The sequence below is a fragment of the Nipponia nippon genome, unplaced genomic scaffold (assembly GCF_047370975.1).
Source record: "Nipponia nippon isolate SJK-2023a ecotype South Korea unplaced genomic scaffold, ASM4737097v1 scaffold_10, whole genome shotgun sequence".
Lineage (NCBI taxonomy): Eukaryota > Metazoa > Chordata > Aves > Pelecaniformes > Threskiornithidae > Nipponia > Nipponia nippon.
This window is the reverse complement of record NW_028262291.1, coordinates 20066543-20080625: the sequence shown is the minus strand read 5'-3', so window position 1 is coordinate 20080625 and position 14083 is coordinate 20066543. Positions and strand designations below refer to the sequence as shown.

The 14083-nt window shown below is 45.7% G+C and overlaps 1 protein-coding gene across 22 annotated transcripts in view; it reads left to right on the top strand.

Annotated features, from left to right (window-relative positions):
• TSPAN4 (tetraspanin 4) overlaps nt 1-14083 on the top strand; it is a 443271-nt gene that overhangs the window by 231941 nt on the left and 197247 nt on the right. For 15 of the 22 annotated variants that reach the window (XR_015701873.1, XR_015701874.1, XM_087745828.1 and 12 more), the window contains one exon: nt 8406-8485. The exons of 5 other annotated variants lie outside the window; for them this stretch is intronic. Coding sequence is in view for 15 of the 17 variants with exons in the window: in XM_087745819.1 (XP_087601945.1) it covers nt 8406-8485 (80 nt within the window). In the remaining 2 variants the exon portion in view is untranslated. Of the gene's footprint in view, nt 1-7569; nt 7814-7883; nt 8486-14083 lie in introns of those variants that run through there. 2 more of the 22 variants (XM_087745822.1, XM_009470334.2) reach the window with 2 other exon arrangements.

Below are 14083 nucleotides of genomic sequence, written 5' to 3'. Positions count from 1 at the left end.
AACTAGCACATAAATTGCATTTGTGCCACTAGGACCTGCTGACACTGCAAAGATGGGTCTTGACAAAGATTTTCTTTGGGCTGCAACTCATCTTGTACGAGGTGTCAGATGGATTCTTTATTTCTGTTCTTTCATTCTTTATTACTGAGGGCATTGGCAGAGAAACAGGGCTTCTGCTTTTCCAGGAGTTCAGTGACTGGCACTGGTTGTCTTTCATCTGCAGCAATAATCCTCTCTGTTCAGGACTTAAATACAGAGTATTTGCTGGGGAAACACGGAATCTCCTTACTTAAAATTTTTATTATTGGACAAAAGAAATAATTAGCAAAGAATAGGATGACAAAAGCCCAGAAAGCACAAATGGCAAGGGAGCTCTGTGGTGCACAGGGGTTTGGGACCCTATCCCAAGTAATTTTTTAAAGAGATTTTTTTTTGTTTAGTCTGACTTGGCACCATCTCTTCTGCATGCGTGTATTCTCTCATCACTGTTTGAACATGTAAATGCTCAAATATGGCTGAAGGAAATGCCTTCAGTGCGAGTAGTGTACGTACCAATACCGGTGTGTCTGAGCGCACAGGCAGAGGTGATGAAAACCGTTATGCAGATGAGAGCACGTAAAAAGCAGTGAGGTTTCTGCAAAAGTAACTTGTGCATGGGCTTAAATAAAGAGCATTGCAAATCACACCCAAAATATTTTCTCTGTATCTATGATTATGTTATTTCCATAGCAACTAATTATGCCATAAACCAAAGATCATGACTTCAGGTGGCATGTGAGCAGAAGGAGATGAGCTATTAAGTATTGAAGATCCTTTTTTTCCCATGCAAATTTCCTTATTTATAAAGAAAAAAAGGAAAGAAAATGGAAAAAAAACCAACCCTGAAGTCTGCTATATAAGTGAAATTGCTTCTGACTGGAACGCTTTTTCAAAGTTTTGTTGGAGGCATCAGTAAATCTTTAAAGGAGTTGCAGGTACAACTGTGAATATCAAAATATCTTTGTATTAGCTGAGGAAATCTCTAGAACATCTGACTCTCTCGTCCTGCCCATGCAATCCAGTGCTCAACTACTTTCTAGCAATCCAGGGCTCAGCCACTTTACAGCAAATACAGCCTTTTACAGATACTCTAATTGCTAACGGACAAGCAAGGGCCCTGGAAATAAAAGGGAAGGTGTGGGATCTTCTTATGTGTGCGATAAGTTTGAGCTTTCAGTGAAACATGCTCTCTTCTGCTTGACTTGTTTGAAAAATATTCATATTTCTTTCTACAATAAAAGATTCTTGAGAGATCTGCAGCTTACAGCCCCAAGGTAATAATCCTCGAGCTGGAGGACCTGCTGCCCAGACTAGGACTGATGGTTGCTTGATTTACCTGTTTCTTACGGGGCTGCTTTGACATGTCTTGCTTTTGGTTCAGGAACTGGCTTTATGGCTCCAAGTCTGACCCACTCATGTCTCTCCTAAAGCCTTTGGCAACACGTGGCAGCACAGGCTCTTTGCACCCCGTGAATTTTTAGGAGATCGCAGGATTTAGGGAGGAAAACCTTTGGTTGCTGCTTCTTTGCTCTCTGTGGGCTGTCCGGAAGGGGGTTGACATGCAGGGACACTGTCGCCAGATCTCTCCATTGCTTAGCCTGTGGATGGAGATGCAGAGAGGTAATCGTATAGTGCTGGCTCAATGCCCAGGTCCCCCAGTCATATTCATAGAATCATAGAATGGTTTGGGTTGGAAGGGACCTTGGAAGGGACCTTTAAAGGTCATGTAGTCCAACCCTCCTACAATGAGCTGGGACATCTTCAACTAGATTGGGTTGATCAAAGCCCTGTCCAGCCTGATCTTGAATGTTTCCAGGAATGGGGCATCTACCACCTCTCTGGGCAACCTCTCCCAATGTTTCACCACCCTCATCGTAAAAAATTTCTTCCTTATATCTAGTCTGAATCTGCCCTCTTTTAATTTAAAACCATTACTCCTTGCTCTATCACTACGGGCCCTACTAAAAAGTCTCTCCCCATCTTTCTTATAAGCCTCCTTCAAGTATTCAAAGGCCGCAATAAGGTGTCCCCAGAGCCTTCTCTTCTCCAGGCTGAACAACCCCAACTCTCTCAGCCTTTCCTCATAGGAGAGGTGTTCCATCCCTCTGATCATTTTTGTGGCTCTCCTCTGGACCTGCTCCAACAGGTCCATGTCTGTCTTGTACAGAGGGCTCCAGAGCTGGATGCAGTACTCCAGGTGGGGTCTCACCAGCGGGGAGCAGAGGGACAGAATCACCTCCCTCAACCTGTTGGCCCACGCTTCTTTTGATGCAGCCCAGGATACAGTTGGCTTCCTGGGCTGCAAGCGCACATTGCCAGCTCATGTCCAGTTTTTCATCCACCAGTACCCCCAAGTCCTTCTCCGCAGGGCTTCTCTTCAATCCCTTCATCCCCCAGCCTGTCTTGATACCAGGGGTTGCCCCAGCCCAGGTGAAGGACCTTGCACTTGGCCTTGTTCCGCCTCATGAGGTTCATATGGACCCACTTCTTGAGCTTGCCCAGGTCCCTCTGAATTGCATCCCATCTGTCAGGCATGTGAACCGCACCACTCAGCTTGGTGCCATCTGCAGATTTGCTGAGGGTCTGCTTGATCCCACTGTCCATGTCTTTGATGAAGATATTAAACAGTACTCGCCAGGGCTGAGCAGAGACTACAGACCTATGGCAGCGCGAGGCTGTCAGGTTAAAAATCATATTCTCGTTCCCTTTTGCCTTGTGCTTTTAATCATTTATATTCATGCAAAATGAATATACAAAAGCAAACAAATCAAAGACTCCATCACAAGTTTTTTCTCCTTAGCCGAAACAGACAGCCTGGCCCTGAACTTCTGACTCCTGTCAGAAGAGGTAATGTTTCTCTTAGTTTTTGGAAGAGGTACATTTTTAACAAAGCCTGCATCGCTAAATCAAACGTAACAAAACAGTAGCTGCAAAGAGTTCACTGGGGCAGAGAAAAGGGGTTGCTCCTTAGGCACATTGCTGAAGAAGGGGACAGGCAATGCCCAACAGTTTTGATTAATGCTTTTATGTGGTGATCTCTGTACGTACACGAAATTAAAAAGTTAACCATTTGGAGTGTATTTATCAGCTGATCACCCTTAGCTGATTGTAATGCTGTGGTATGGAGCAAAGTTAATAACCCACAAAAAGCTCCCAGTCTTGTAGTAATATTTGATCTTAAACATTTTGTTCACTGAAACTACTGGGAAAGACTGTCACCTCTCATGTGTGTGCCTTTGCAGACCCCCCTGTTGCAGAGCAGGAGCAGTTGTCACATACATACCCTGTATTTATATAGTATATTTCAGTAATAGCTTCTAGCAGGATTTTTTAAAATTTCTTTTATTTTGTGGATCACTTCTTAACAGTTTTTATGAGATGCTCACAAACAGGCTGCTGAGGGTAATGCAAAGTGGGTTATTTCATTAGGAGGATGGAGCAGGTATGCAGTTTTGAAGGTAGTGACAAGAGGCTTTAGCAGAGGGAAAGCCAGTGCAACCATTAAAGGACTAATGAGACTAAATTAATGAGGAGGTGAGTTAGTGGCTACATTTTATGTGACCTGAAGGGACTGTTGTTTTGTGATCATGAGAGTTAAATCATGGAGCAGGAAGAGAAAGCAGTATTAAAAATGGTTAAAAGGAAGGCCTGATCCAAAGCGGTTTGAAATACCCATTGGTTTCAGTTGATGGTTCCTTTGGGTCCAGAGGTGTCACACACGGCGAGGCATGAGGAGGGGAAGCCCTGGACATGGAACAGGGAAAGAAGCAGCTGGGTCTGGAAAAACATGGTGCACCAACAGTGGAGCCAAAGGAGAGCAGGGGCTTGAAAAGGCCCGGAAAGCAGCTCTCACCCAAACTGTGGGGACAGGCAGGCTCTTTAGGGATCCTTGGCAGATCATTTTGACACGTTAACCATCACTTGAGCTCAGAGTACACACACAAAGCTCGCTCAGGCCTTGGCAACGGTGGTGTCCCTGCTGCGGGGATGAGGGCCCAGCAGCACCCCCTGCCCGCAGCCCCCCTGCCACGGGCTGCACCCATGTGCTCTCACACGTACCCGTTCCACCACGTGCCTCATCCTGATGGGCCTGGGCGCCCGCGACCCCTTTAAAGGGCGAGTGGGGCCGTGACCAGCCTGCCCACAGGTAATGGCCGCCTGCCCCGCAAGGCGGGGGCTGGGAGGGGGAGCGCCCGTCACAGCAACAAGAACAAGGGAGGGAACTGGGAGTAGGTTTGGCCAGGGGGGTAGGCGCACGGTGCGGCGCCTGTGGCAGCTGCCAGCGCAGGGTGAGGTGGCAGGTGGAAAGTGTGGGCTGAACAAGGGTGTCCTCGGGTGACAGCTGAAGCCTTGGATGAGGCTGTTCTGAGAAAGGGCGTGAGGGATAACGCGGTTAACAGATCTTCTGCTGACGCCCAGACCTTTTACAGTTTCTGTCTATTGCCTGGAGCTCATCTGACATGGTTAGAGTGCTGCCTCTCCTGTTTCAGGGCCAGGGTTTTGGCTGGAGCTGTTGAAGGGTTGCCAGCCCTCCACTCAAAGCAGCAGGGACAGAGTTGTTACAATGTAAATGGTAGCATGCCACCAGAATCAATACAAATTGAACCTCTGCCGGCAAGACTGCACAGTGCTTGCTTTCTTGTGTAGCGGAATCAATACGAATTGGCCACGGGATGGGAATATACAGATGCAGTTGGGGAGAGAAAAAGTAGATGGAAAGCTAAGGTGAACAGAGGTCTCTAGGTCCAGGCTGTGATTTTAGGCTCGGTCATTAACAAAAAGTTTTGTGAAAGCTATAATTCACCTGCCCCTTGAGTCACCCTTGTGGACATAATGGCCCAGCAACACAATGCTTCCAAGGTTTATTTTTCTTTGTTCATCTAAGTATTACTTTATTGTAACGGCTTAAATGTTGATACGGGTCCCAGCATATCCCTGCCCCTTTCATCCACTTTCCACCAGGGATGGACAAAAGCAGAGTACATCAGCCCTTCTCTTGTTATTGCTTTTCCCCCCTTCCCACGCAGGGTCTTACTCCTTCATATAAGCATGCCATCCAAGCCGTGATCGGCCTGCCGGTGCAATGTTGCTATCTCAAGGATTTCCCATTTAGGCTAGCGAACTCTGACTGGGTTTCCTAGTGTAGCAGATTTAATAAAAGAATGATTCTGGAGTTGTATAATGCCTGTATCCCAAATGACGCTGTTTCTAATTAGCTGTTGATATTGGCATGAGAAAGAAGAACAGCGATGACTTGAGAGCTAAATTTTACACTAAAGTGCCTTTGAAAAGTTGTCATCTCAATGAGGTGTGATAAGGGATGGTGGTGAAAGGAGGCTGGGGTACAAGTACTCTTTATTGTAAGGGTCGTCTGGGACCTCCGCCTTCCTCATGCATTTTTCTGCATCTGTCTGAAATATACCCACTGTGTGTTGATGTTTATTATTTTTTATTTAAAAACAGCATTTAGAAACTTTCTCTTTTAGCTCAGATCTTGGCTTTATAAATTATTCCACCCATATTAAGGACTGAATTCTCTTGGGAATTGATGATTTCTTGCCTTAAGGAAAGGTGAAATTAAGTGATTTCTACCCCTTTTCTTATCCAGATAGCAGTAAGTGAGCTGCTTTTGAGCCTTCAGATGTCTAGTTTACAGTAAATATGCCAAATTGGCCTCTGTTACGTGCTTGCAATACCGTGGACACCCTTGTTAAATAGCGATTATCTGACTTGACACTGTTTCAACATAATCTGTGAACTGAGCTGTACCCAGTTTTTCGTTTTACCATTTAATATAGAGCTTTGTGCATAGGCATTTCTGTATATTGACAGGGGACACAGAAAATATTTGAATCACCTTTAGGTTTCCATTGCCAAACCAGTCTAGTTGCCATACAGACAAGGAGGAAGATTGGAGGCAGAACTGTTTGGTGCCATAGGAAAATAAATGGTGTATTGGAAACTCAAACTGAGAACAGATCTGCTTGCATGGGACCATATTTATGTCCTAGGAAAGGAGGGCTCCTTTCTGGGGATGGAGTTTATACCATGCAGGAAAGGGAGGGAGTAAGAGTAGAAGAGTGAGCTCTATCGTGGCTATGAAGTATCTCTGCTCTTAGAGGTAGGGAAATTAAAAAGTGGAAAAGTTGTAAGTCATCCGAAGTTGTTGAACCAGATGGCGCAGGAGTTATTACCCTTGTGTTTTGTGCTCAAGTTCTTTCTCTCTAAAGCTTGCACCAGGTATGCCCAGTGTATTTATAGTTTGCAGAGGAAATGAAGGGAAATAATTAGACTCTAGCTTTGCAGTTTCTAAATCGACAGAATTAGAGGGTGGTTTGCAAGGGTGAACTGCTCAGGCTATGTGCAAAACCAGCTCATTTTACTTTTACTGATTTGTTCTTTAATTAATTGGTGCCTATGTCTCTTGATTTGTGCTGAGACTGGCAAGACGCTTCATGCGAGAAACGTGTTTTCATCTTCATTAATTCTCTGCTGGGGCAAGCCTTTTAAAAAATATTAGCCAGCCATCTTCTCACTTAGTTCCAGGAGCTTACAGTCAGAATCGAAAGGCAGACAGAGGATGAGAAGGAAGGCAGAGACAGGCTGTCCCATTTTACGGATAAGGAAGTGGCACATATGGAGATGAAGTGAGTTACTCGCACAGGGAATTTAGGGCAAAAATGGTAAATGAGTCTTGCTGTCCTGACTGTTAATACTGTAAGGTTGAACACAGGTTCAGTCAGATTTTTCCTTTCTGAAAAAGTTGCGTGTGGCAGATTTTCAACTCTTTACTGCCTGTGAGAGTAGCCAGATTTTAGGGCAGTGCTCCCCCGTGTACGGAGTATGATGCCAGTCAGTGAGTTACCTGACGGGGGGGAGACAGGCTGCTAGAGAAGCGAAGGCGCTGGCCATACGTTTTGCTGAGTGATGATTCCGTGGGACCGAGTGAATTAGGAAAACCCTGGTGATGGATCTGCAGCGGAACAAACAAGCCCTCCGGCAAGGGAACGCGGCCTGTTCTGACCCCGCTCCCCCCGAGCATTCCGAACGCTTATGCGTAAGACATTTTTACAACAGTTACTTATCCCCCTTTATTCCGGCAGCCCTTGTAGAGCCCAGGCGCGATCTCCCTGCGGTGACTCGGTGCTGAGAGTTTCGGAGCGGGGCGGCGGGACCGCGGGCGGGCAGCGCCGGGCGGCCCCGAAAGCCGCCCGCGGCGGGGGCTCCTGCCGCCGGCCCCGCCTGCGCTCCCGCCGGGCTGAGGCAGCGCCCGCTGCGCCCCGGGACCGAGGGGTGTTCTCATTGCAAAGGTGGTGGAGGCGGGGTGCCGGAGGGGCTGCAGCGGGGGCAGGGGCAGGGGCAGGGCGGGGAGGGGGGCGCAGGGCGAGGCGGCCCCTTCCCGCCGGGGCGGGAGGCGCGGGGCCGGGCCGGGGCGCGGCGAGGCGGGCGGGCGGGGAGCGCGATTGGCGCGGAGCCCCGGAGGAGTGGCGGCCGCGCTGTGAATGGAGCTGCGCGGCGGCCGTGCACAGGCTCCCTCCGCAGGAAGGGGATACGGGGAGCCTTAAAGTGAGCCGAGCGTCTCGGGGCAGAGCCATGTGGCGAAGAGGAAAGGGGCACGGCAGCCGCTTGCCTTTTGGATAATTCCTGCCCTTGCCCGCGAGTCTTGTGCGGCGTCACTCTCTTGTCTGTGTGTGGCATGTGGAGCTGGGGTTTTATATGGCATTTGCGATCCAAGCGAGGTCACACTTCCTTTTTTTAAAATTCATTGCTTTGGGTACAGTATATCTCTCTCTCTTTTTTTCTTCTCTGGTAGCGGGGTGGGCCGGGAGGGACGACTGTGACACCGGCGGGAATGTTTACTTGTGCAGAAGTCTTTCTCATGTGGAATCACGCTGCTCCCTAACTCCTGGCTAAGCAGACTTCAGTTCGCCAACTTTGCTGCCGCACAGCACGTGTAACTCCTTGACAGGATGGCAGACAAAAGAACAGCTGGTGCAAAGCAATAGGGGATTCATAGCAAGGAGGAGGAAAGAAAATCACAACCCTTTCACCCGCACCATTGACATCGGCGATTGTCAGAGCAGCAGTTGCGACGGGACGAGCTGAAGCCACCATGCGCAGGTCTAGCACCGATGAGTCGACCTATCACAGGAGCCCTTCCCTGGACAGCAAGGATTACAGTTTCCCAAATGGCGCCTTTCGTCGCTACAGCAGCATGTATGGTGGCCAGTTTGGGGCTGCCAGCAACTCTTTTTTTGGATTCCACACCAACCCAGGCCCTAAGGCCACCAAGGCTAAGTACACGTCCCCCAAGGGAAACAAGTACGTTGTCTTTTACCTGGATCTCTCATTTATTTTTCTCCTAGAATTGAAGAGGTGCAGCATGGCTCACAACTGCCTGCAGTGTATCAAGTACCTAATGTTTGTCTTCAACCTTCTCTTCTGGGTGAGTACACGTTTGAAACTGCAAAACGGTTGCGTTTGTGTATGCTTACTGAGATGGTAGGCGAACTTGTTGCTGCTTTTAAACTTAGAAGTTTAAACTCGGAAGTTGAACAAAGTGGTGCCTAGGCTACGCTTTCTGTGGCCTCATTAATTTGTGTGGACAACGTAGAGGGTTTCCTTTACCCTGTCATTTCCCGGCCTTCAGCTGCGTTTCAAAACCGTGATACAAGGCAAAAGAGTGTGTTTATAGAGGCCAGTTGCATGAATGCCTTCATCACTTTGTTCCAGTGAGAGCCATACACTCCTTTTGTTGCCTTGATCTTTCATTCTTGCTTGTGCTTGCCTCAGAAGTTATGCATAGTCTTAGAGGAATCACTGAGGTCATCAATGATTTTAAGGTTGAGCACATGCTTGCATCCACTGCTGTATCACGGATGGCACGCTCAGTACATGACAACGTTAAAGCCTGTATCAGGAATCTCCAGGTGATGATTCTCTGTCCCAGTCAGTGATGGGTCCTAGCATTGCCATTCCTTCCTGAAGACATGGCTCTGAAGGGTGAAGAGAGACCAGAGCCCTCCTCACTTCTTCTGGGGCTACTACTCTGTGGCAAGAGCTTATCATATCACTATGAAGCATGCGTGTGTCAGCAGGACACCATGATGGGACACACGGGCATGCATCTTTGCATCATCTTTTTAATAAATGAGGTGTCTGTCAACAGCAGGGTGGTTGGGGATTTCACTGCCATGAAAGGGAGCGTAGGCTGTAGACGGAGACTAAAGAGGCTCAGCGGGGGGTTCAGGTTACAAATGCTGTTTGTCCTGTAAAAAAGGGAGTAGCATGATTGCTAGGGGAGGAGAGGAAGTGATTTCTAGTTCAGTCTCCCATCCAGATTTGTATGTGGGAGGGTCTGTTGCAAGGTCCTCAGGAGGTGCTTTTAAATGCCTCGTTCTTCCAGATTGGTTTATTAACAACCTGAAGGAAATAAGGGGTATTGTGAAATGACACCACTTCTGTCCCGGCACTTAAGGGGAGGTGTGTGTGCTTGCAGTTGGATGTTATCATGTACGTATTACTGGTTGTCTGAGCTCTCACGAATTGTCGGAGGTACACAGAGGGCTGTGAGTGAGATGGAAAGAGCTGTTCTCTAGTGTGCGCTGCTGTACAGCTGTTTAAAACCAGGCATGCTGCAGTGCTGGTGCATCAGAAAACACAAAGTGCAGGCAACTTCTGCTGACCTGAGTCATACCAAGGAGTCGGGATGTGATAAACTAGTGCAAGTCTGCTGAATTGGCATGGGTACTAACCAGAGCTATGAAACACAAGGAAGGTGCTCTCTTTACACCCTAGAGAAGCTTTACACCCTAGAGAAAGAGCATTGGTAAGACTGCAGTCTGTCTTTCAACTCTGACTCTGGTTGCTTCTGCATTCCTAAATATTGTCTAATATTTATTGCAGCTTACTCCAGACCTTTCTGAAAAAGACTAACACTGTCTTTCTTGCTCTTTTAAGCCTTGTGCCTCTACTGACTGTCCCTGGTTGAGATTATAGCACTGAGAGCTAGTTGAAGTGTGTGCTAAAGAAATGCAATAGGATGCTGGCATTAAAAGCACTTAAAAGGACTATGCATGCCACTGCCACAAAGGATACTCACTGCATTCTGATTCATTTTACAATATTTATCTTCCACTGAAGCATGTGCATGTGATAAGAAGAGGTACTGCTGCAAGTAATGTGTGTGTATTTACAAAGGCAAGGTGGCACATAATAATATATCTTTGGCATGCTTTTCAGTAGGAAAGCCTTAATCCTTTGAGAGAGAAGGAAAGGTTTTTGTCTTTCTCCTGAAACCATCAAAGCTATTCGCATATGCTTGGAGGGAGAGAAAAGACAGGGGTCCCAAACAGAGAGAATAACCATATGCCAGCTGGGCTCTTTGTGAACTAAAGCATACGAGCAGGGGAGTGGGTGGTGTCAAATACTGCAGCACGATTTCTGGTTTGTTTCCTTTTCACATGCTACCTGCACAGCAGGAGTGATTGATGATGATCATGTCCAAATGAGGTTTGCACAGCATGTAGTTATAATAGATGCAGCTCTTCACCTTCTCACAGTGGAGAAAGTAACTAAAAAGAGATGATTTTAAAAAGTACTGGCTTAAGCTGATCTAAATTTAGTAAAAGCAGAAAAAAATTTCCATTTCTAGGGATCAAAAATCTTGGAATGATTACAGGTTGATGATGCTGCTGTTTTGTTTTTCATGTTGTTGTCAGTTATCTGTCATGTTTTACTTTGTGAAATTAAAGGGGAAGCATCTCTGCAAGAAGACAGGATTTCTCTTTGCATACATGCTCACGGAAGTTTTCCTGTTTCCACCTTTCCGCTCCACCCTTCTCTAGGTAGTTTGTTAGTGACAGACAATAGTAAGTAGGAAAAGGAATTTTTTTTCATGCTTTGATCTCCAAATAAAAACTGCAGTTATTTCCATGTATAGAGAGCAGTCATTGCATTAAATGAATGAAATGCCGATTGTAGATTGTTCCTGCTTTTTATTCTGTTTTGGGCAAATGCTTTGACTTCCTTCAGAAATCATGCTTTCATTTTCTTCTTCCTGTTCCTATTCATTAACTCCAGTCCATTTTGTGCATCCCTGCACCCTATTTCCCAGTACTTTCAGCTATCTTTCTCACAGCGTGGCAGAAAAAGTCCTCAGCCCTGTGCAGCTCTGGTGGGATTGGTGCTGCATTTCTGAGGAAAGGACCCTTTTCTTATAAGTCTGGTGAATTTATAGGAAACAAAATCTCAGAGACCTTGATTTTAAATGTTCCTGGCAAGGTTTATTGGATTAGGTGCTGTGCTCATGCTGTAAAATTTTTAAAAGCTGTCATATAACTGTGAAAACAGAGCAAATTTCTCCTCCCCTTTCTGATGGTTGAGGGGAACACAAAGCTCCTTTACAAGTGTCGGAAGCTGAGGTGCCTTGTCAGTGTCGGTGCTAAATCAGTCCATTGGTATAGCAGAACAGCAGCTATTAATATAGAGAAAAAAACCTGATAATCCTAGAATAGCTCTTTTCTCCAGGAAGAGTCCTGCACAAATTGCTCTTGGTGCATTTGCAACTACTGGGGTATTAAGGTACTGAAACATGGACAAAACATTATTAGACAGCAGCGCTGCTACTCTAATGGGAATTGCCTTTCAGAGGCATCATCGTACCAGTGCACTGGTTTGTAAGCTCCTGAAATAACTTTTGTCACCTGATACGTAATACTTGCCTGACTTCATTGATTTTTATGGACTTTGTTTTTCTTCTGTTGAATTGCTGAACCCTCAAGACTAAAGATCAACTCAGATGATTGCAAAGCAGAATATTTTTATTTCATAATGAAATATTTGTATTTCACTGTGAAATACCCAGGAAGAACATTTGTTTTCCACATTCTGTCCTCCAAACATCCAGAGTTTCTTTATGACAGTCAGTAAAATGAACTATTTTCTTTCTGTGCTTGTAATCCAAGGCTCTGCTTGCCTTCTCTTTTTTTTGTTTAAAAAAAGGAGGATATATCCTAAGGGCTGAGAGAATGCTGTAGAAAGAAAAATGTCATCTCCTTAATACCCCTTGGCTCATGCCAGCATTCCCGCTTTCTTTGACTGCTAACTCCCAAACCTCCAAGACACAAAAGGAAATGCACAGAACTGTACTTGTGTTTCCAGTGGCTCTTGCTTTCCTTAAGAGATCCTGTGCTAGAGAGAACTAGCTAGATTGGTAGCGATTTGCCCATCAAAGATCTGAATACCTATATCTGACTCTTCAGGTAGTGCTTTAACCAATAGAGAAATTCAGTGAAGCACAGAATTTGCAAAATGCTGTTGTTAGAAGACTAGTTACGAGGAGACAGCAACAAAAAGAAAGGAGTTTATTATTTATCAAACTTACCATTAATAATTTCTATGCATGTGTCTCCTTTCCATTGTTAAAACATACTAAAGTTGTATGCAGTATAAAGAAGTCAAAGTCTTGAAAATGGTATGTGAAGACTCTAATTCCAGCGGGTAAGCTCCCAAAGACCCAGGGGAGTATTCTCTTGTAACTTGAAAACTTGGGAGTTGCCATGTGCTGGACACACTATGGCTGGGATGAGCAGCTGGAGCTCTGCTTTCCACCTTCCTGCCTAAAGAGATGAGGCAAGGCACTTTGCTTTGTTTTGCCATTTGGTCCATATGAAATTCCTAGCTGATACAGCCCTGAGAATGATGTATCTTGGCTTCTGAGACACAAAGTGCAAATCTGAAATGTATGGAAACACAGAGCCAAGGAAGTGGCAGGTAGCACTAGTGAATGCACTAGGATCTGTGTGGAAAAAACCAAGAACCTATTTAATCGGATTCCAGGGACCAGTTGTGTGTCTCTTGCTCTGGCTTTGCTGCTGTTGATGGCTTGTGGACCACAGTTCGGGAAGCTCTGCACTAATGAGTACTGCTGGCCTGGTGCACTAGTGATATTGCCAGCAATCAATCTTTATTGCTTGGATGTAATTGGAAAGAAAGAGAGGAAGTAATGAAAATGAGAAATTCCTTACTACTGGCATAATTTTCCTTCCTTGCACTTCAACTTCAGTGGCACCCGTATGTCTTGTAAGAACTATGCAAATGTTTATAATATCTAGAAGACTGAGTTTGCAGGGCAGCCGGAAAAAGGAACAGCTTGATCTGAAAATGCACCATGGGGCGTTGGATGGTCTTTGGGTGATCCTGGCCAAATTTGGCCAGAGGGTAGAGGCAGAGGGGTGTCTCTTAATTTCTTTGTACCTTGTTGGGAAACCATCTGACATCATTAGCTTGAGAGGAGAGCTGTTAGCTGAGCTTATTCCAAAGCTGGGGAATTTTGTGAGAGAAGAAGCTGATTTTGTTGAATTGCATTCCTTGTCCTTCATCTGCATCCTCCATCAGTCAGCTGAATGAGATTGATGGCTGAAAGAGCCAGAAACTCTACAGATTGTTAGTGGCTGAGGACAGCAATCATTTTGTAGTTATACTTGGCTGCAGTCTTAAGTTGGTGGAAAAAATATTACCAATAGACTGGTAAGCCATTTTAAAAGCAGGCCCACCATGTCATCATCGTTATTTGTGCACGTTCTCCTCTGATGGGCAAGGACTGCCGCTCATCCTACGGAGCTGAGCTTATCAGTTGGAGCTGCTGCATGCTGTTCTGCAGGGAAGACAGTCACATGTCTACCAGCTGGGTGGTGCTCTGAGAAGACAGTTTGATTAGAAATAAAACAGGCTGTGTATTTTCATGTGTATAACACGTGGATAATGTAGGACAAACAAAAATTTGATTAAAGAGCAATACAGACTTTGCTTCTGTGTAATTAAAACATGGGAAGTTTACCCCAGAATGTCATTTTCTCTAACTGCCTCCAAGTCTCCGATTCTCCTTTGTTACTTACCTCCTCCAGAAATTGCTCAGTCTGATTGACATCTTATCTCTGCCTCTGACTTTGTGAGGGCTCTCTGAGGATGTATTTTTAAGGAGCATTGCTTTTAAAGAAAGGAGAGTCATTTGATATGGGAATTACAGTCTTCAAAAAATGGC